General features: G+C 52.1%; 1 protein-coding gene across 1 annotated transcript in view; it reads left to right on the top strand.

Annotated features, from left to right (window-relative positions):
• The window catches only part of NOS1 (nitric oxide synthase 1), a 40228-nt gene that overhangs the window by 11603 nt on the left and 5954 nt on the right, over positions 1 to 22671 (top strand). The window contains exons 3-20 of the mRNA XM_049806806.1: positions 4317 to 4454; positions 4908 to 5053; positions 5405 to 5567; positions 6812 to 6903; positions 7479 to 7620; positions 8344 to 8483; positions 8914 to 9088; positions 10199 to 10300; positions 11045 to 11239; positions 12402 to 12487; positions 15376 to 15520; positions 15962 to 16066; positions 16493 to 16551; positions 19793 to 19909; positions 20072 to 20246; positions 20663 to 20801; positions 21586 to 21664; positions 22198 to 22391. Of these exons, the coding sequence (XP_049662763.1) occupies positions 4317 to 4454; positions 4908 to 5053; positions 5405 to 5567; positions 6812 to 6903; positions 7479 to 7620; positions 8344 to 8483; positions 8914 to 9088; positions 10199 to 10300; positions 11045 to 11239; positions 12402 to 12487; positions 15376 to 15520; positions 15962 to 16066; positions 16493 to 16551; positions 19793 to 19909; positions 20072 to 20246; positions 20663 to 20801; positions 21586 to 21664; positions 22198 to 22391 (2392 nt within the window). The remainder of the gene's footprint in view (positions 1 to 4316; positions 4455 to 4907; positions 5054 to 5404; positions 5568 to 6811; positions 6904 to 7478; positions 7621 to 8343; positions 8484 to 8913; positions 9089 to 10198; positions 10301 to 11044; positions 11240 to 12401; positions 12488 to 15375; positions 15521 to 15961; positions 16067 to 16492; positions 16552 to 19792; positions 19910 to 20071; positions 20247 to 20662; positions 20802 to 21585; positions 21665 to 22197; positions 22392 to 22671) is intronic.

Here is a 22671-nt window from a genome sequence, read left to right on the forward strand (position 1 = left end):
TCAGAGGCTCATGGGACACGCGAGACCCGCTGTGCGGGTGCTGATGCACATGCAGAGCATCTGAGATCATGCCAGAATTGCTGCATGGTTTTAACCATCCTGGTTGGGTGCTTAGATGCAGTTGGGAGCAATTTCCATTCCTCACCTCTCCTGGCTGCAGCTCAGCGTTGCGGCCAGGTCTCCGAGCTGCGTACCAACCTTACGGTGGGTATTGTCCTCCATCGGCACACACAAATGGGTGCATCCAAGAGCTGCAACACACTTTGTTCAGCCGCTGGAGAGACGTCCCTGGGCAGCCCCATGTCCCGCCACGCGGTTAATGCAGTGTGGCAGGTATCACGAGCCCGTCTCGCCCAAGGACAGGTCACTGCTCTGGTCCCTTTCCCCCAGCTCTGGAAAGACACTGTCTTTCTGCCTCCTTTGCTAAGCTCCTTGCATGTACGTGTCTGTTACCATAAGCACTTTATAACCTTCTGTGTTCAGAGCTTAATTTCTCTCCGTGTTAGGGCTGCCAAAACCCCCAGTCTTAAGCTGCTATTAAACTCTTTAATATTTTTTTTTCACTAGATGTGCAGCTTTCTTTTTATCCTTCTTATCCCCAAATCGCTATGCTTGCTTTTCTGGAGGCTGTTTGGTTTTCCCCCCTGCTCCCTGCAGCCATTCCCCTGGGCCGTATGTGGTCAAGGCAACTGAACTTCTTGCGGGCTGCAATAAATACTGTTAACACAGGGGCAAGTCAAGCCAAGCGTGAGATTTTATACACGTTGTTCTTTCTGTAAAGCAGAACAGTGGTGGATTCACTTGGCCTGGCAGCGAATGCTCACTGAGGCTCATAAGGTGCTGAAAAATCTATTGGGCATCGATCCCTATCCCTCTTTTTTTTTTTTTTTTTTCAAACTCACGCAGTGTATTTTGCTTGTTTCCCAGGAGCCCAATCCCCCTGGCCCTAAACCTGACCGATGGAAAGATGCTGTGACTGCACCGGCCCAGGTCCTGTGTGAGTCATATTTCAGTCCATACGGACTGATTTGTTAGGAGCTCCAGGGTAACAGGGGGTGTGTGTGTCCATGTAGCTAGCAGGGGAAGGGAGTCATGTCAGCTCCACACTTGTAACAATGATTTACAGCTTTATAAAAGCGAAAAACACACTTTCAGCTAGTGGGGTTAATGCAATCGGGAAAGAAATGTCAGCATGCCAATATGTCTATGACCTGGGCTAATGCTGCAGACCTCGTCCTCCCACAGTCGATGCATTTCAGCAGAGCGATATATGCCATCATCGCAGGGACGCCCGAAGCCCAGCTGGGATGCGGGAGGAAGGCTGAAGACCTGTAGAGCCCGCTTGGGTCTGCAAAAAGGGAGATGCTCCCCGCCATTCCGGCCCCAAGAAGCGCCCGGGGCCGGGTGCATTTCTCCCCTGCATCTGTAAGAGCTGCAGACAGCTCGCAAGCTGCACGCTGACGATAAGTGCCAACACGCTCCCTTCTACAAGATGTTTGCATAATGCATGTGCGCCCCGACTGCTACGTTAGTCTCTCCGTTTGTCCCACTCTTGAGTCACTAATATCACAGCTGCCTAATTAAAACATGAAAGGATCTCACACAACCTCCCTGACAGAACCAGGGGTAATATTTGGCTTCAGCTTTGCTGTGCAGCGAAGGCACACACACACACACACACACAGAGCACTCTTTCCCAGTTTCTTCTGGGTGTTGCTCTCTCCACAGCTGCTCTGCGAGGCGGTTGCCAGACCTGGCACCTTTGCTTCAGCCCGGCTGGCATCCCAGGGATTCATCATGCCTCTGCACCGTGGCCCTATTTCAGCAAAGATTCAAACTTTGCCAGTTCCTGCAGGGAAAAGACAAAAAAAGAAAGGAAACAGCTTTGAGAGAGGTTTAAGGTAGAACATCTGTAGGCAGATGTTAAGCAGCTGATGCCCACCAGCCTGGACCATGAGCTTGCTTGCTCCAAGGATGGGGTCAATGCTACATCTGGATTCATAACACAGCTCTTGGGCCATACCTGCTCTAGCGAGATGTTGTTTAGCAGCACACCTCCTAAGCTGCACTGAAGCCCCATCAGCAAATCAAAACTAACTCAGAATTAAAAAAGTGCTGCTGGATACAACCAACACTATCTGCTCAGTACTTCTACTTTCTGTCTGGCAGGTGGAGGTAGGGGTGAGGATTGGTTTTGTTTGCATTTTTGAGCAGTGGTTTTCAGCTATGTTTTACCAATCTCATAGAGGAATTATGCTCAGAAGGAAGGTGGCAGATTATGCCCCTTGATCCTAAGGGTGGCCTAGGTTGGTTTGGAGAGCACAGGATGCTGGTAGTGGCTCAGGAATGGTTTAGTTCTCTTCAAAGAGTACAACAAGCAGAAAAAAATAACCAGGAACTGGCACTGCCATAATTCAGGTCAGATTCCCCAAAACTGAAAAAAATTAACTTAGAAATAGTGCTTTTCCAGGACTACATTTAGGAGGTTCTTTTTATTTACTACTGGTTTTGAGCTCTATATGAAGTCTTGTATTTGTTTTCTGCAGCATGGGAAGGGGAAGCTGAGATCCACTGTGTGGTCATCTGGCTTCAGGGGCTAGGACTTCAAAACGCTCCTTGGGAACGTCACAGGATTTGTGACATGAGGAATGTCACAGAGACCCATGACAGCATAGCCTGAGGGCATGCAGAGTGGCTTTCAGGTTATAAAGCCCTCCCTTCTCCCCTCTTGCTCCCAGTATATGCTTTCAGTGCATGGTATTACACTGTGAGCCTCAGGTTGCTTGACAGCAAAATCCTTATTTTCCAGGGGAAAAAAAGTGTGGACCATATGGTAAAAACAAAGACTGGGCAAAAAATATGGCCACCAGGGCAATGCAGCATTGTCTGCTGAGCCCAGGCATTAGTCTTGCAATCGATGAGGTATCAATCTCTGCTTCGGAAAAGCAGAGCAATCCTCTGTCTGGCAAAGTAAGAACAAGTTAGATCTGGAGCCTCATCTGCTTTTGTCATCCTTGCGGCCCCTGTTGCCTTCCCTCCTGGGTTTGCTTATCAGCAAAAGCGCTTGTTCTGAAACAAGAGCTTCTTCCACCGTGTGCTGGCTCTTCTGCAGTTGGTCCTTCAGGCTGTAATGCTGGATTTGTACTAGTGCTGCTAGTCCATGAGCTGCAACCGTGACATGAGCCCAGAACCGCCAAAAAGGAGGGTGAGACGCTCCACAGCTCTGCTGAAGGCAGTGCCATCTTTAAAAAACTTTGCAGATGCACTAGATAGGGACACAAGCTACAGGATTCATGTAGGAAGGCTACATCAAAACTCGGTCCAAGCCTAGATCTGCTTTGCAGAGGTGCAAGCCTTCAAGTGGTTGTGAAATAGGAGTAGGTTTTGACAGGATGCTCTGGTGTGGGATCAGGTCTCCCCTTGAAACCTGCAGCAACACCGTTGCGGTTGCAGTGACTGAATTACATCCTACTATAAGATCTGATTCCTAGAAGAAACATCTCTGCTTTCCAGGGCCACTGCGGATCAAACTGTCCCTTGACACACTGGCAGACACTGATTGCTCTTTAATTTTTTAAGTGCTTGGGGGGAATAAGGGTCAGAATAGAAATACTAGACATTTTCTGTGAAAACATGTGCAAATACAAGCACTTGCAGCCAGCTTTTCTCGTTACAAGCTCTCCGCTGGCTGAGGTTTTTCCTTATGTTGGCATGAGCACACCCTGACACAGAGTATCGGGGGGGCTGGAGATTCAGAGCTGAGGCTGAAGTAATCCAACTATGCATAATTCAGCAGCCCTCCCACTTGCATAATTTATCCATCCTTATTCCTGCGATCTTCCAGCGTTGATATCAAAGGAGTTGTGCCTTTGGCTTGCTCAGAGGAATGATCGGCTGTTAGCTCTATCACACAGTGCTCGTATTAGTGAGGCAGAGCTTGGCATGTGTAAAAATCTGAGCAGGTGATGCTCCTTAAAAAGAAACATCTAATATATTTTAGAGAGGTAAGTCTTCCACTGGGAAACTTGAACACAACGTTCTCCTAATTCACTTCTGTCTCCTTTTTTTAACTCCTCTTCTACAGGTTTGGCTGTTCTGTAAACAGAGATGATTTCTCAATTGGATTGTGAGTTGGTTGCTCCACTGTAGGATTCTAAATGTTGCCAATATTTGGATCATATACCTTGTCATGCTATATTACACTAGGATTCAAGCACAGGCATCCATTAATACAAGATGCTGCTTGTTGTTGTGGCCTTTTTCCTATATCTCGTTGATGAATACTAACCTTGTGCCTGGTCTTCACTGTTGTCCAGCCACCGCCATCTGGGCGACAGTCCCCAACTAAGAACACAGTGAATGGAAGTCCTTCCAAATGCCCGCGGTTTGTCAAGATCAAGAACTGGGAGACAGGCTCTGTGCTTCACGACACTCTGCACCTCAAGACAGCGATGGTGAGTAGAGTTGATAGGACTGGCTAAAAGTTGTCTGAGCATAATTGAGTGGCTCACAGTGTTTCCAAGATGGCTTTACTTGGAAATGCAGAACTGGATGAATTGAAGCCAATCTTCTTGTCTCTGATGGTGTCTGGATTTCAAAACTCTGGTGCAATAAGCTGGGTGAGAGGGAAGCCCGTCTGGGATAAATCAGGAAAAGCACATGACTTTATGCTAAGCTGGGGCAAGAATTTAGTGAGCCCAAATTGTCCATATTGGGTGTGACAAGAGACGACCACACGTGCTTGAGCTGTCTTACACAATGTTACCGATGGGTGTGAAAACAAATAAGCTGGCAATATCCCTGTTTGACAAAGATGCCACCAACTTCTGTGTAGGTAACTGTTGACTTCATGTGACCAAAAGTGCTTCAGTAACCCAAGACACGCTTGTCTCCTTCTGTCTCCTCAGGCCACCGCGTGCACCGAGCAGATCTGCATGGGCTCAGTAATGACCCCCAGCCAGCACGTCCGCAAGTCAGAAGATACCAGGTCAAAAGAGGAGGTGCTCCTCTTGGCTAAGGACTTTATTGACCAGTACTACTCCTCCATAAAGAGGTAAGTATTGGCCGGAGAAGGTCACAGGCTGCTGCTTATGCTGAGATGTCACATAGGACCTGTTCTTCACACTTGTGAGTCAAGGCAGGGCGAGACTGTGGCGATCCACGTTCAACTGCTTCTTCCGGGGAGTTTCATTCCTAGCATTTGTTGTGTGCCTCTGTGGAAATTACTGACCTCTCCCATTTGCACTTGGTCATCTGTTATCTGAAAGCACACAAGTGTGTGTGTGTATCTGTGCACACATGCACTTAAGAAGGAAAGAACTCATGCCCAGGTGGAGAGCAGCAGGATTCCCTGCCCTCCACCCGGCTTGGTGACTGCCATCTCCTCCGTTCCCCACATGTGCAGATCTGGCTCCAAGGCCCACATGGAAAGGCTGGAGGAAGTGACCAAGGAGATTGAAGCCACCGATACCTACCAGCTGCGGGACACAGAGCTGATCTATGGAGCCAAGCATGCCTGGAGAAATGCAGCCCGCTGTGTGGGCAGGATTCAGTGGTCCAAGCTGCAGGTGAGCACCAGCACAGCTGGAGACAGCTGGCAGGCTGCCTGCCAAAGGAGGCACTGGAGTTTTGGAGAGGCAAAACTTGCTCTTCAAATACCTGGGGAAGCACAGCACAGGTACAGCTGGGGGTGTTCGGCGCACACAGCAGCTACGCTCTCCTCGACAGCTTTGGGGATGCACAGGCTGGGAGGTCAGCAGGAGCTGGAAAAGCACCTGTGGGGTAGGTGTAGCCTAGGTGCCTGTGTCTGAAGTGTGGCCAACTGGAACCTGGAGCTCTAAAGAAGATTTTCCAAAATCAGATACCGCGCCGGTATCTTACCTGCTGCTTCCAAAACTATTGCTCTGCCTGGAGAGAGGCAGCAGGACACACTCATCCTTGGTACAGAGATGCTATGGCAGGAGAAGATTTGGCTCAGTGCCCATTTGACTAGCTGGAAGCATAGGGTAGGATCTGAATTAGTGGTTTCTAGTGGAATCCCTTGGTACGGAGATGACGTCTCCTTCTGTAACCTGGAGCACAGCTCAAGTGCTGCTGAGCAATTCTTGTGCCTGCTTTGCAGAGGCTATAGGCACTGCCTGGGGCTGGGAGGCTGGGCCTCCTTTGCTCCCAGCTCAGCCTTCAGCTCTTCGCTTCCACTGTTTCTCTTGGCATATTTGAACCTTGGGAGGAGCCATTTCTGCAAGAAGTTGTCTTCAAGCCTCCCGTTGACCCTCTTTCCTGGTTTCCCCATCCTTTTGTAGATGTCCCATCCCAGGAAAGATTCAAGGTCAGGTTGAATGGGGCTCTGAGCAACCTGGTCTAGTTGAAGATGTCCCTGCTTACTGCCGGGGGGTTGGACTAGATGACCTTTAAAGGTCTGGTCCAACCCAAACCATTCTGTGATTCTATGATTCCCCATCCTCTCAGTGGATCTCAGGCCTGACTGATACCTGCCCTGTTTCGGCTTTGACTCTTGATCTACAAGAGACAGAGAGCAGAAACCAAAACTGTTGGTGGATAAGCCAGGAACAGCAGCAGGTTGAGAGCACTGCCTGAGCAGCAGATGGCTCATCTCTCCAAAGCAGAAGGGGCAGCTGGATTAGACAACCATGTGCTGTAAAGGCAGGGAACGCATAACTGTGGAGCTTTAGATACCTAAGAAGTCACAGTGGCCTCTAGGGTTTTCCCTGTGCTGTGTTTCTTCTGCTTGGCTCTGCCCTAGGAGTTGGAGCATCCTGTAGCATCACCACAATTGCTTCCGCTGTTTCAGGTGTTTGATGCCCGGGACTGCACCACAGCCCATGGGATGTTCAATTATATCTGCAACCACATCAAATATGCCACCAACAAAGGGAACCTAAGGTAAGTCACCGGGCAGTCACCAGGTTTAATATCCAAAGGCCTCTGGGTGGGGGTCAACCCAGGGCTGGACCCTGCTGACATTGTCTCCTTTAGCAGCGGCTGCACAACAGGATGGTTGTAGCCAGCACCCGTCCTGGGGAGCAGTGGAGGGACCTGATATCAGGGGAAGGTGTTCTGCTGGTCCAAGTATATCTCTTCTTGCTCTCTGTGGGACCTCAAAGGGCAGATTTTCCAATTATTTCTCCTTTCCTATATTCTGCATCAAATGCAGAGCACGGACTGCTCTTCAGCTCTCTCTGAAACCCCGTGTTAGCAGCCAGCTTCTGCCTGGAGCTGAATTGCTGGAAACATCCCAAATTTGAGAGCTGGACTGCACCTGGCCGTGACTTCTTCTGGTGAAGGAAATATAATAAATGTTTGGGGCTTGTCCAAGGCACAAGCAGAGGTGGTGCCCAGGGTGGTGGCAGGCAGGGGCAGCACCTTTCCCCAGCAACACTTTGCAATTCCTCCGATGACCCCTGTCCTGTGCCCTCGCAACATCCTCGGCATTCACCAGCGCTGCCTCTTCCATCCAGATCTGCTATTACCATCTTCCCACAACGGACGGACAGCAAGCACGACTTTCGCATCTGGAACGCCCAGCTCATCCGCTATGCTGGCTACAAGCAGCCCGATGGCACTATCCTGGGAGACCCTGCAAACGTGGAGCTGACGGAGGTACCAGCTGAAGCCACCCTCCCTGGGCACCACGGGCATGGGGCTGGTGGGGGCACGCGAAGACTCCGACCAGCCCAGGATTGAGGAGGGTGCTGGGTCGAGCAGGGTTTATCACATCCACTGCAGTGCCACAAAGTGAAGCTGGGTTTGTCTCACCCTCAGATATTTTCCCAGGAATAAAAACTGTTTCCACGCATGCAGGTGTTGGCCATAGCTGCACTGAAAGGCTCTTATTTCCCTTTTGCTGAGAAGGGGTCACTTAGCGTTGCTGAGGGAACTGTTGCAGGAAGATGTGTGTGGCCACCGCTAACCTGGGACAGTGGGAATCAGAAATAAGATTTGCCTTATGCTGCTGCCTGTTGGTGCTGCCCACCCAGCACCAATGCTCTGCTCCGCTCTTCCCAAACTCCTCTGCTTTTCTCACCCATTTTCTCCTCTACCATTACAGACATAAATAGCATAAGCAGCTTTTGCAGAGCCATGATCCTACCTGGGGATCTAGTTCTAGGCTCATTTTCAGCCCAAATCCCCCTTACTTGGCCATGGGTTGGCTATGACAGGCAACCCTGTGTCATAGCTCCCTTGGATGGAGGTTATTCCTCAACCGTAAGGGCTGAGCAGAAATGATGTTAGGAGACCCTGCTCAGTGCATGCAACGTCCATAATGCTTGAACAGCAGGTGACCTGCTGGGACTTCTAACCCCACCTTTGTTTTGCCTGCAGATCTGCATTCAGCAAGGGTGGAAGGCACCACACGGGCGCTTTGATATCCTGCCTCTGCTCCTCCAAGCCAACGGCAATGATCCAGAACTCTTTGAAATCCCCCCGGAGCTCGTGCTGGAAGTGCCCATCCGGCATCCCAAGTAAGTCAGAGTAAGCCCCAAAACTGCTCGAGGGGATCAGCAGGACCAGAGCTCCTCTGGTTGCACCCTAAGCCATCTCCTGTGCTTGGCCTTTCCTTGTGGCGGTTTGGATGCTTTAACCAAGACCCTCTTCCAGGTCTTCCCTCCACTCTGATGTAAAGCTGGCAGAACCTGGAGGTGGAAAACAAGTTGCGTCCTTGTCTTAGGGCTGGCTTCCCTTTTCATGAAGTCTGCCAGGACCTATGCCACTCTGCAACGCTCCTGATACAGCACTTTGTCCCCATAAATAGCCCCTCAGGGAGATAGTGACACCAGGAACCATTCTGCTCGCATGTCCTTCAGCCTGGCGGCTGGTAGCAAAGCAACCTCCTCCATTCCCCTGCCTGCACTGGGGAATGACTGATTGCCTAACCCTGTTGTATCCCGGCAGGTTTGAATGGTTTAAGGACCTGGGTCTGAAGTGGTATGGTTTGCCAGCAGTTTCCAACATGCTCCTCGAGATTGGTGGCTTGGAGTTTTCCGCCTGCCCCTTCAGCGGCTGGTACATGGGCACAGAAATTGGGGTCCGGGACTATTGTGACAACTCTCGCTACAACATACTGGAGGTAATTCCCCCTCCTCAAGGAGGCCAGGCGCTCCTGGGGTGCAGTGGGCATGTGTGAAGTTACTGGGGAGCAGGCAGGAGACTGGGAGAGTGTTGCCTTGAGTGGGAGAGTACAGGACATCCAAGTCTCCCTTAGACAGGGCAGTTACATTCTCCTGCAGCCACATGGCCAAGGGTGTGATGGGCTAGCAAGTGTTTTTGTGCCCTATGGGGCTAGCTGGTATCTAACACAGCGAGTATGATGCCTGTTGAGCTTCCCATAAACTTCTCAAAGCACCTTATAGATCAGCAGGCACCCAGACATGTGCTTGACTGAGGTCAAGTGCTAAGACATGGTGGGGCTGAGAGGGTACAGAGACACTTGGTGACTCCTCAGGGACATGCCTGCCCATGGGCGCCCTCCAGTTGTCCTCTCCGGAGGGCTCTACCATGGCTTGGGGGCTCCCAACAGTGGGGAGAGAGTGAGTCAGAGACAAAGCCAAGCCATGGGGAGGTGCTGGTGCAGGGGATCTGCGCCCATGAAGGCTGGCTCCTTTGCCCTTCCAAGGGGCACCTTGTGTCACTTGGAGGGGCTGCATCCCTCCCCAGTCGCTTGAAAACCAGAGGGGTGAGAGCTTTGTGTGTGTGTGTGTGAACGCACATGTCCGTCTGTGACAGTGTCGGGGAGGGAAGGACTCCAGGTAGAAGAAACGGGCTGAGAAAGAACAGAGTTTGGGAGCAGGAGGGCGTCTGATATGGGAAGGTCTGGGGGGGTCTGTTCGTCCCAGCACACAGATCACCACCATCTCCTGCTGTCCCACAGACCCACTCGTTTTCTCTCCTGTCACAAAGAGCAACTGCTCTTTTAGCAACATTTTGTCATCTTCCTCTGCCTGGGGGAGGACGGGAGGCCAGACTGGCCTTGCTCCTGCCATGGAGAGGGAAAGGCAGGACCACATTTTCTCAGACGAAGGCAAAATGTCAGCCCTTCATTGCAAGTGTGCTGCCCTGCCCTACGGGTGCCTTGTGTCAGCCTGGGTCCCTCCTCTGGGTTCCTCTCCCCAGGCAGACATCTTCAGTCCTTGGTTCTTGGCCATTAAAAGTGTTCACCTTCTATCACGTTTTGTTACAGCAAGTGGCCAAGAAAATGAATCTGGATATGAGGAAAACCTCCTCGCTGTGGAAGGACCAGGCCCTGGTGGAGATCAACATTGCTGTGCTGTACAGCTTCCAGGTACCTGAGAAGCAGGACTGAATTTTGTTTGGGTCAGGCTTGAGGGACACAGGGACTGGATGGGACAAGTATGGAGACATCTGCCCAAGGACAATGGCAGCAGCTGATACACTCAGCTGAAATTGGGCTGTGTCTTCCTAATTTTGGGCTGTTCCAGGAGCCTGCAGTGAAATTTAATAATCTCTGTGCCCTGGATGTTGCAAAGACAGCACTACCAGCATCTGACCTCTGCTGGTCCAGAGTGCCCTGAGGGGGCAAGATCCAGCCCTTCTGTCCCATCCCTGAGGCCAGAATTGGCCCAGGTTCTCCCCCCGCCTGCACTTAAAGGTCGAGTAGCAAAACTAGTCATTGGCAACCCAACTGCAGAGGGTGGGAGTCCTTCCCAGAGCTGGATCAGAGCTGATCCTTGAGTTGTACAAGCCACAGAAGAGTTCTCCAAGGGGCTGAGCAGAGGATGCTCCATCCCGTTCATGCCATCTTAGTCTTTGCTTGGCCCATGACAAATAACAGGAGGAACAGCCATCCCATAGCACATCTACTCAGAAAGGACAAGGGCAGCTTTACAATCTCGTTGGGAAGACCAGGGTCAGCAGCCACTCTGTCATCTCCAAAGGTACAGTCCTGTAAGACCATGGGAGTGAGGCATATATGGGTCAAACAGCTCCAAATGTAAAATCTTGGGGTTTGCCTTCTGGGGTGTATTAACCCACAGCTGTTGGCTCTGCTCTCTTCTCCCTCCAACAGAGCGACAAGGTGACCATTGTGGATCACCACTCAGCCACTGAGTCCTTTATCAAGCACATGGAGAACGAGTACCGATGCCGTGGAGGCTGTCCTGCCGACTGGGTGTGGATTGTCCCACCAATGTCTGGCAGCATCACCCCAGTTTTCCATCAGGAAATGCTCAACTACCGTCTCACACCCTCCTTTGAGTACCAGGTACTGTTTGCACCCTACCTTCCACCAGGTGCTGGGTGCCCAAAGGTATAGCCAAGAACAGGGTGGGAGCTGGAGCTCAGAAGATGCAGGAAGGAGAGGAACACCACCTAATCCCTTCTACAAGCTGTCCCTCGAGGCAGTGAAGTCCATGACCAAGTCTAATTGATGATCCCCCCAATGTAGTGTAGTAATCCCCTGGATGTTACACCTTTTCTCAGGGGCAATGGCTTTTTGCCCCTCCGTGAGAACATGGGATACCTGAGGCCCCAACTTTCACCCTTGGATCAAGCTGAGTTCCTCCCTTTGGAAATGCCTAATTTTGCACTTTGATGGGTAGGTGAGGAAATGACCTGGCAGTCACCGTGTCCCTCCTCTCTCCAGCCTGCAGGTTTGAGTGGATGGCTCTTGCCAGCTTGGGGATCCAACAATTTGATGGGGAGCTCCTGCCCAGCAGGCCAAGCAGTGGGCTGAAATGCTGGTGCTGGATTATTTAACACTTCAGATCGTGGGAAAAAGGGCCCCAAGCAAACACGCCCTCATTAGCCAAGCATCCCTGCTCCGGTGGTTTTCACACAATGTGACCTTTAGTCAAGAGCCCTTAAGGAACAATCACAAAACAGGAGCAGTCTGTTCATTTCTGTAACCAACCCACCAGGAACCCCAATGGTTCCTGGCCCTGATTTTAGACAGCCACCTCCAAGGGCACTGAATTAGCTTCTGTGCTTTTGTTCCTTGCTTCAGCTGCCTCCCCTTCCCAAAGCACCTCTTAGGAGAAAAAAAAAAATCGAAAAACCGTGGGCTGGGGAGGGGGAAGGATATGTTTCCACTGCCTCTCCCCTTTGGGCATTGCCTGCCTTCTTTTTGCTCGTGGCCTATTAAAGCTCATCTCAGAGGTGAGAAGGCATTTGGCCAGGTGCCGTTACAAGCCAGCAAAGTTTTATTACATAGCAATTTTTCTGTGCGTACTCCATTGCCCAGCTGCCCCACGAAACCCATGGGGCTCCAAGGATCAGGGACCTATACAGGACATTGAGAGCTGTGAAGAGGCCAGCTAGTCCTCCCCTTCATGACTAGAGGAATTCAACGCTCAGTGCTGCGGGTACAGTATTTCTCAAAGCTCTGAGCACTGCCCATCAGCTGCTGCTGCTTTTCTCTCTCCTAGCCGGACCCCTGGAACACCCACGTCTGGAAAGGGGTCAATGGGACACCTACCAAGAAGAGGGCCATTGGCTTTAAGAAGTTAGCAAAGTAAGTACCGGTGGGTTCTAAAAAGCCCTGGAGTGTTTGGGGCCGGTCCTGCTTTTGGGCAGCTCTGCTTGCTGTGCTGTTTGATAGTGCTACCCTATGGTTGTATGCAAATGGATGGGTTGTAAGCCTGGATCTCAGGCCACAGAGGCTTTAGCTGCCAAGAGGGACATTTGGAGAAACAGGCAGTCCTTTGAACACCCCATTAGACCACTGAAAGGTATGTGACCAGGTGAATACCAGATGTTGCATATAGTCTCTTCTCCCAAGCTGGTTCACTCTCCAGTAAGGTGGCCTTCAATGCTCAGGAACGGCTTTCTCACTTCTTGCGGGTACGTTGCCTCTTTCTCCTTTCGCAGCCTCCTGGGGCAGAGAGATCACCCGTCACTGTTCAGGGCCATGCTGGCACGAGCGAGATGAAACTCCTGTCCGTATTTCTCTTTTTCTCACTGACTCTTCAGCTATTTGAGGAGCACTTGTCTCCAGCGGGTGCCTAAACCTCCGAACACCCACATTGCAAGGAGAGGGGAGACAAGAATGAGGAATCTCCCTACAGGTAGCCGATGGATCAGGGCCGAGCTGAGATTTGCACTTTATGGCCAGTTGACCCCTAGTAATGGGCCACACGAGTCCCTCTCCCCTGCCAAAGCTCCTAGTTAGCAGGGGCGTAGGAATGAAGTGTAATTTGGAGCCGTTGGCTGATCCTGGCCCAAATGCCTCCCCCGTGGGCCATTGGCAGAGAGGTGCTTGTAGGAGCTGCTGGCTCGGCGGCGGCCGGGTCTGCCCCGCTATCTGTGGCCAGGCTGCCAGGTGGCCTTGTGCTGTTCACAGCATCTCCCCACGCTTCAGTTTCCCCGAGTCCCTATTATCAGTTTGTTCCCACTCTTCAGCTGTCACCTTCTGTAAGCTATTTTCCACGGTGCATCCATAAACATGATCAGCAGCTGATGAATGTGCTGCTTAGGCTGACACTGGTGCCTGGGTCTGGGCTGCAGCCCGGGGCTGGTGGAGAGCACAGGAAGATTAATTGAGCCATTGAGTTAGAAGAAACAGTGCTTTTATTTGTGTGTGTGCCATTGATAAATGATTTTATAAAAATGTGAGCGTGGCAGGTAATTTAAAAAAAAAATAATCTCCATTGTTCCCGATGTAGGGCAGAGGAATTATTTTTGTAATTCACCATTAATCCTGCCTGGATCTGAGCTAATCAGCTGAACAAGTGGCGGACCGAGCCCAGCAGTCCTTGGCACTGGTTGCAGCATGATCTTGATGCCTGTTCAGACAGGCTGTGCTGGTTCTGGCCAAATCAGAGCGTTCAAACCTGCAGACCCTGCCCATCCTGACCCTCCCTTGGGGCCACTGTAAGCCCTGGGGACAGCGGACACCATCATCCTGGGAAAGCAAAGGGGCAACTTGAATAGGCAGAACGCTGCTGAGGAGCGATTGCATAGCAGCAAATATAAATGTTCCTGAGGCTGACTTTGATATGGAGGGGAACTGCCTGGAGAAGGCAGGACATACCAGCCTGGTGGGATTTCTACCTCTTCTTCTCTCCCCCCCTTTTTTTTTTCCCCAAGTGATTTTCCAAACCTAGAGCATTTCTTCCCTCCTGGGCAGGAGGGGCAGGGGGAATCTGGGTTTCTCTTATCCTGCCAGTGGAACCAGTCCAGCTGCAATCTCCGTTCCCCATAGCTCATCTGAAGGGGATGCAGGAGTCCTGCTGAACTTGATCACCCCGGGGCAGGGTCTGATCACTCTGTCGAAGTGAATCAAGTAGCCCTTATTCTTGTAAAGGCCACAGAGATGCCCTGTGCTCTCTCTGCCCCCCTAAAACTGCCCCTTCCCTATTTCAACACCGCAGGCTAAATCCAGCCCTGCCTTTCTGGTGGCCCCATTTAAAGGCTTGACGGTGCATTTAGAAAAGGCACTTAGGAAAAATAATGTTGATATGATTATCAATGGCCCTAAAATAACAAACTTGCCACACCAGGCTCGGTCCCCCACCATGCAAGCCAAAGCTGGCTCATGACAGCCTCCCTTGTCCCCCATCGCTGATGCCAGCCCAGCCAGCAGCGCTAGCAGAGACAGGGACCCAGCGTTTCAAGCTCTGCGTCACCTTGGCCAGGATTAGAGGGGCCGGTGACCTCTCGGGGCCCCTCTGCCCTGCTGTCAGAACTGAGCCAGTGGGGAAAACTGGAGCAAATGCATCCAGTCATGATTGCAGCCACGGGAGGCAGCCGGCTAGACACAGCCCTGCAAACACTCAAATAAATGTGCAACCTCTCAGCCTCAGGAGGGCTGCTCCTCTGAGTAAAGTTCATAGCGTCGCTGGAGTGCAAATCAAAGGGACTACAGACAGCTTCGTCTGACCTCAGTGTCTCGGGGCTTTGTGTGTGATGTGTGGAGCCCAGGCACTTCTGCTCGGCTAGGACACCTCCTGCAGAAAGGCAGCCAGGTAGGATTTAAAGACATGAAGAGATGGAGAAGCCACTGTTCCTCCCATAGCTTGGGCTCTGGTCAGCCTCCAGTTTTTTCTTTGGGGTTATCTGGTCACTGCTTTCAGCGATTGCTGCCCCTGATTCTTCTTCTGCTTCTCTGTCCCTGCAGAAAGAGCAATTCCACTCTTGGTTTAGCATTTTCTTCCCTATACCCATTCAGGTGCTTCAGCCCTGTCTTCAAGCCCCCCATCTAGTCTTCCTCTCTGACAAGCCAAGCCAGACAGACTCTTCCATAGCTTCCCTGTTTGGCATATAACAACAACAAAAAAGTGATGCGGCAGTTTTTAAGGCAGGCTGTTCATTTAATAATAAATAAAATGGTGTGAATAGTCTGAGCTAGGGGCACCAACAAGGAAAGAAGGTCTCTTACTGGGATTTATTCTTGCTTCCTAGAGCTGTGAAGTTCTCAGCCAAGCTGATGGGACAGGCCATGGCCAAGAGGGTCAAAGCAACCATCCTGTACGCCACTGAAACGGGGAAGTCACAGGTCTATGCAAAAACTCTGTGTGAAATCTTCAAGCACGCTTTCGATGCCAAGGTATTGTACCAGCTCCCAGCCGCCGTGAGATTACGTGCGCATCTGGGTGGCCCAAGGAAATACGTGGCTGTTGGAAAATACATGGCTCAATGCATGTGGAGCTTCCCAGCTGCCAAAGGTCTTCGGCAGCTCCCAGGATATGACCCTGTGGGTCTGGATTGAAGCCTGCACAGGAATTTTTCCAGCTAATTTCCAGTTAATACTCCTGCAGGCATCGTAGCATACATACGCCTGCTGCCTCTCAGGTGGTAGCCCCGTGGTTTGTCCACATCCCTTGAGGCTCTTGCTCTCATCCTCCCTGTGTGGAGATCTCTGCTAGTGCACTGGCACGGAGTCAGCGAGGGTATGCTGCTCCCATCCCCAGGGGGACTGGGGTCCATCCCAGGAGACTGGCTGGTGGTAGATCTCCCCACCAAAGGCTAACATCTCTGTCGCTCCCAGGTGATGTCCATGGACGAGTATGACATTGTGCACCTAGAGCATGAAACCATGGTCCTGGTGGTCACAAGCACCTTTGGCAATGGAGACCCACCTGAGAACGGAGAGGTAGGATGGAGCGCAGGGATGGGTGACTACAGCGGGGATGTGGGCAGGGGAATGGGGAGAAGCATCCTCTTTCTGCTCAGCCTGAGCTGGAATGGCCCAAACCAGGTGTGGGTGCTGTGTGATACCTGGTGCTGTGCCTGCCTGCCTCCAGCCTGCTCTGAAATAGGGATATCTACTTATTCTCTGCTGTGAGACAGGTAACTAATCTGTTGCTAAATTCCTGCTGTACAACTGATGTCAGTGTCACGCAAAAGGTGCCAGCTCCTTGGCTGGGGAGCTACAACCTCATCCAGCCCTGTACAACAGCCTTGCAGGCTGCTGGGAACTCCAAGCAGAGAGCAGAGCCACAGCCCAGGTTTTGGTCAGGACTTTGTTTCCTCCAGAGACTGGCAAAACTGATGGCCTTTATTTATTTCTTCTTTGTAGAAATTTGGCTGTGCATTAATGGAGATGAAGAATCCCAACTCCAACCTGGAGGAGAGGAAGTAAGAGCACCCCAAACCCCTCCCTTCCCACTCAAAACCCCAGCAAGCAGGCAGCCCCGCGGCCAGGACAGCCTGCTTCTCTGCTTCCCTCCTCTCCGAAGGGAGTATGAAATCCTCACGCAGGTTTCAAGTTTGCAAATGTCCAAGGGATGGGATGTGCCTGGAGAACCAGGGGATGGAGCAGGTGGAGGTCCCAGGGGCGGACAAAAGCACCGAGCCAGGCATGCCTGTGGACTCCAGCTTGTAGTTGCCTGGGCTGGCATTTTAAAGCTTCTCTCTTCAACTGTAAGAGGCAGGCACTTATGAAAAGAAAAAAAAAAAAGAAAAAAAAAAGCAAAAATTACCTCCAAATCTGAGAGCTGAGGCTGTCCAGGAGACTCCAAAATAGTAAGATTTGGAGGTAGAAGGGAGTTCCCAGCTATGTGGATGTAGGTGGGGGAGGCCTGGAGAGAACCAAATTTAACTTCTTGTATTGTGTGAAAATATTTCTCGGGGAAAATAAGAGCTGTTATAAATTCTGGCTGTGATGTTTCTAACAGCAAGTCTGGAACCAGTAGCTTGGAGGCAGGCTCCGGGTTTTTAGAAAATCCCCCATCGCTGGAAGATGAGCCTTGAGCATCTCGGTGCACGTCCCAGAGGCTTGGAAGTGAGGGCAGCCGGCAAAGTGTTAATCTTTTGGGGCTTCCTCTTATTTTAGCTATAAGGTACAATATATTTCACTTAAGTGGGACACTGCTCTGCTCTGGAGTCTTTCCTCAGTCAACACAGCGATACTCGCAACTGGCAAAAGGCTGTTCCTTAATTAAGGAAGAATTAGCACTGGCCATTGGTACAGTGCAATTTAACTGCCTGCCTTTCTGCTTGAGCGGCACAGAGCAGTGCCGGTGGGACTGCAGAGCGGTGACAAACGCTGCCGGGCAGGGCAGGGACCGATTTGTACCTCTCGGCTGCTGGCAACGCAGCAGCCCCGACGTGGTCTCCTCGCAGTGCAGCCAAGTCATCTGATGGATCCCCGCAGGGCTCACGAGCCAAAAACCCATTAGGTTTCTAATGGCCTCGTGCCTTAATGGGGACAGCTGACAAAATGGGACGTGCAGGCTGCCCTGGAGGTGTCTGGATGGAGAAGGGGCATTTTGCATGTGGTTCTCACCCCAAGGATCTTCACTTTTTGGGGCTGTGCTGGCGAAACAGTGGGCTGGGTGTGGAGGTGTCACCCACGGCAAGCCAGGCAGATTTGAGGAGAACAAAAGCACCTGAGCTTGGTGCTGGCTGTCCCAGTCACCTCTAAATGTAATTTAAGGGACTGGCAGGAGTTTCTAAGAGCCAGGACAGCCTGTGGCTTGGTTATCTGACAGCAAAAGTAGTCAGAGTGCTGGAAACGGCAACCTGCGAGGACAGATCAAAAGGGTGAGAGCTATTTTATCTGGAGAAGAGGAGACAGAAATGTAGTGTGGTAGCAGACTTCACATACAGAAAAGGTGACTGTGGAAGTGGAGGGAATAAATTATTCCCCGTGGCCCCCCCAGGACAGGCCAAGAGGTCATGGCTCTGGATGGTAGGAAGAGATCATAGACTCATCGAATCACAGAATGGTTTGGGTTGGAAGGGACCTTAAAGGTCATCTAGTTCCAACCTCCTGCCATGGGCAGGGACACCTTCCACCAGACCAGGTTGCTCAAAGCCCCATCCAACCTGTCTTTGAACACTGCCAGGGATGGGGTATCCACAACCTCTCTGGGCAACCTGCTCCAGTGCCTCACCACCCTCACAGGGAAGAACTTCCTTACATCTAATCTAAATCTACCCTCTTTCAGTTTAAAGCCATCACCCCTTGTCCTATCACTACATGACTTTGTAAAAAGTCCCTTTCCAGCTTTCTTTAGGTGCTGGAAGGCTGCTATAGGGTCTCCCTGGAGCTTTCTCTTCTCCAGGCTGAACAACCCCAACTCTCTCAGCCTGTCCTCATAGGAGAGGTGCTCCATTCCTCTGATCATCTTTGTGGCCCTCCCCTGGACCTGCTCCAACAGGTCCATGTCCTTCTTATGTTGGGGGCCCCAGAGCTGAAGGCAGTACTGCAGGGGGGGTCTCATGAGAGTAGAGAGGGAGAATCGTCTCCCTTGACCTGCTGGTCACACTTCTTTTGATGCAGCCCAGGATACGGTTGGCTTTCTGGGCTGCAAGCGCGCACTGTCGGGTCATGTTGAGCTTTTCGTCAACCAACACCCCCAAGTCCTTCTCCTCAGGGCCGCTCTCAATCCATTCTCTGCCCAGCCTGTATTTGTGCTGGGGATTGCCCTGACCCATGTGCAGAACCAAGCATGACCTATTCGTTCCACAAGGACCTATTCATATCAGCAAAAACTGCCGGTGCCCTGACCTTAGGCCCAGTACCCAACTGGGAAATTTGGGCTTCACGCCCATCTAAACCAGTGGGCTGTGCTGCCCTGCCTTCACCACGTAACCCACGGTGAGGACATGGCCCAGGGACAGCAGAGAAAGAAGCGGGTCCGTCCAGATGGAGTGAAGCAGAAAAGTGTGAGAGGTCTGGGCAGAAAGGAGGAGGCTCTGGAGCGGAGGTGAGGCACAGGGCTCCTCGACCCTGGCAGCTATTTTGCTCAGGGGTTGTCTCCTGTGCGTGGTGTGCTGGGTGCAGGAGGTCTGCTGTGACTCATCTGCACACTACTGCTTCATTGCTCTGGCAGTATATTTAGAAACTCTTGTGTAGAGCAATTTTTGAAGATGGTTCAATTCAGAAATACTTCTGCTGTTGTCAGATTTTTTTCTTCACTCCCCTTCCCCCTCTTCATCCCCTCTGCTCTCACTCCTTTTTTTTTTTACTTCCTATGAATGAAAAAACCTTCAGAATATCTGTTCAGACATATACCCAACCTTATGCGCACCCAGGGAAGGACAGGTAAAGCCAAAAGTCCTGTCAGCTCTGCACCGCTGGGGACAATGTGGTGGCCAACACCTGGGTCAAGCCACTGGGAGTTACTGGGGGACCTCATGGAGCAGACCAGGTCCAGCTGGGGTGCTGCAACATATGGGCTGCTATGGCTTAACCCTGGGAGGTTAAGCCACCGCTCTAGCCACTGATCATGGTGCCTGCTCATGGAATATTGAGCCCTGAGCTCTGGTTTGGTCTCCTCCACAATCTGGTCCCCTCTGAGCACGCAGCCCAGCGGGAACCACATGCACATTTGTCACCACTGTTAATACTTGATGCTGTTGCTGTTCACAGGAGCTACAAGGTACGGTTCAACAGCGTCTCCTCTTACTCGGATGCACGGAAATCCTCTAGCGATGGCCCTGACTCCAGGGACAACTTCGAAAGCACGGGGCCTCTGGCCAATGTCAGGTAAATAGAACAGGGTGGGAGGCAGCAATTTCTTGCTGCAGAAGGGACAGAGCAGAAGCTGGTGCTGCACAGAGCCCCTTTTTCCTATGGCACCTCTTTCTTTCCTAAAACGTGATGTATTTTTGCAATGTGCAGAACCCTCCACGCTCCACCTCTCCGCAGGTTCTCCGTGTTTGGGCTGGGGTCGCGTGCTTACCCCCATTTCTGCGCCTTTGCCCGGGCAGTGGACACCCTCCTGGAGGAGTTGGGTGGAGAGAGGATCCTTCGCATGGGAGAAGGGGATGAGCTCTGTGGCCAAGAGGAGTCCTTCAGGACCTGGGCCAAGAAGGTCTTCAAGGTAACCTGCTTCCCTTGTGCTCCAAGAAGGACCAGGGGGGAGAAAGACACAGGGACAGAGCAAAGCTGCTCATCAGAGCTGGAGCAAAACCCAGCCTCTCCTTCCCTACACTGGGACACCCGGCCATCACCCTGGCCCACAATAAAAAGGTTGTCCATATTCTGGTGGAGCTGACGCTCTGGTTTGTGCTGACTGCCAAAGGGTGAGCACTGTGTTGAACTCCTGCATTATCCCAGGTGCCTGGGGAAGGAGGGCACCATGAGCCATGCCCACGGCCACTGGTACAGCCCTATACCATTGGGGGCTTCTTCTCCATGTGTTGGCCAAGTTGGGGTGGGACAAGGTGGGGTCATGGGGCTCGGTCAGAAAGCCCAGGGGCAGCGGGAAGATGCCTGAGAGCCTGGTACGTGCTGCAGGCAGCGTGTGACGTGTTCTGCGTGGGCGACGACGTCAACATCGAGAAAGCAAACAACTCCCTCATCAGCAACGACCGGAGCTGGAAGAGGAGCAAGTTTCGCCTGACCTATGTTGCTGAGGCCCCGGAGCTCACACAAGGTACAAAGATGGGGTCATTCCGGAGGGCTCTGGGCGTGGGGCAGGTGGAGGAGAAGACATAGTGGGCTCAGGTGGGGGCAAAGGGACCAAACCTCCTTACTTATTCTGTGTTAAACCCCCAGCATTGCAGTCTCGCCCTTCCCCTCCCTCACATGCCCAAGGAGCAGTTTGTGATGGTCTCAGGCCCCTCTGGCTGGTCCCTGTCTGTATCTGTAACAGAGATGTTGGGATACGATCTGATCTCCCTCCTCCTGACCCCGTTTTTTGAAGCAAAGAGCTGGAAACCTGGGAGCTTTCCAAGCTCGCTTTGTCCAAATGCCGCTCCGCCGAGCGTTGCGGTGCAATGGCAGGTCCAGCCCACCGACACCTGGCCCCTCAGCACGGCTCCTGCAGCTGATGATCTGCAGCACTGGCTTAGCTCTTCTTGAATTCAGGCACTTTGCTACCAGCCAGGTGGTACTGGCAGCGAGAGGTGCGTGCCTGCACGTGAGGGCACGTCCCCGCACCTCGTTCGGGTGCTTTCGGTGTCCTCCTCAGTCACTAACAAAAGGGACGTGTGTTCGGCTCTCCCCTGGGGGTTCTGATCCCCCAGGCTCGCTGAAGCTTTGCAGGAGATGGGGGCAGAGGGGTGGTTGAACCCACGGTCCGCTCGCTGCGGCTGGCGTCAGCCAGCTCCTGTCCAAAGGGCTGAACACGCAGCAGCAGCCAACAGCCCTGCACAAGCCAGAAGCTGTCTGCCTTGGCCACGCTCTGCTGTGTTGCTTCACTGACTTCTCCTCCGCAGGACTGTACAGCATCCACAAAAAACGCGTCTATGCAGCCCGGCTTATCACACGCCAGAACCTGCAGAGCCCAAAGTCCAGGTAGGAGATGCGGCTGTCCTGGGAGTTGAATGCACTCGTGGTGCACCCAAGCATCTGTGCATGCGGTGCTGCAACTATCCGTTGGCCCCCGAATGTCCCATGGATACCGTCTTTGTGCAAATCATCACCAAGGCTGGAAGCCACGCTGAACCCGGTGAAGGGTGGTTCCTGCCTTATACAGTGAAATCTCTGCCACTACATATATCAGCCTGCTGCCTGTAAGGATGGGAAGATGGGTGGCTGCATTTATGGAGTGGTAGGGTGCAAAGAAAGGATAAAACTGCTGAAGCAAGAGGTTAAACTGTTTTTTCCCTTTTAAAAAGTCCCTGAGGGTGAGTCAGTGGCAGGAGGAGGTAGGCACTATAGTCTCCTTTCTAGCTCCCTGCTGCAACTTTGATGACATGCTCAGCGGGGCACCAGGGCTTGGAGATGCCACCACTGCCCAGCACACCCAGTGGCTCTTGAGGCCAGAGCTCAGCGACTCCCTGGAGGTCTCCCCAGAACATATCCTGCTTTTTCTCCTTTCCCTGTAGCCGCTTGACGATTTTCCTGCGCCTCCACACCAACGGACACCAGGAACTCCAGTACCTGCCTGGGGACCACTTGGGCGTGTTCCCAGGGAACCACGAAGACTTGGTCAATGCCCTGATCGACAGGCTTGAAGATGCTCCTCCGGCCAACCAGCTGGTGAAGGTGGAGCTCCTGGAGGAGAGGAACACAGCTCTAGGTAACCAGGACCATCTCAGCGTAGAGGTGGCCTCTCTCCTCCTCGCCCATCCCCTATAGCAGTTCTTGTAGCTCCTCGGGGAGGTGGGTGGCCCCCAGGAGAAACCATTTACCATCTCACTGCTGTGTTTGTCTAGATTGGGAGCACCTCCTTCAACCGTCCTCTGCCCAGAGCCATTGCTCATCTGCACTTGGGATGTAGAGCAAGGGTTTGGAGGGTGAGCAGGAGCCTGGGGAAGATATTTCCTTATTCTTCAGAAAAATTAAAGGTGTTTATATTC

This window comes from Accipiter gentilis, chromosome 7 (genome assembly GCF_929443795.1).
Source record: "Accipiter gentilis chromosome 7, bAccGen1.1, whole genome shotgun sequence".
Classification (NCBI taxonomy): domain Eukaryota; kingdom Metazoa; phylum Chordata; class Aves; order Accipitriformes; family Accipitridae; genus Astur; species Astur gentilis.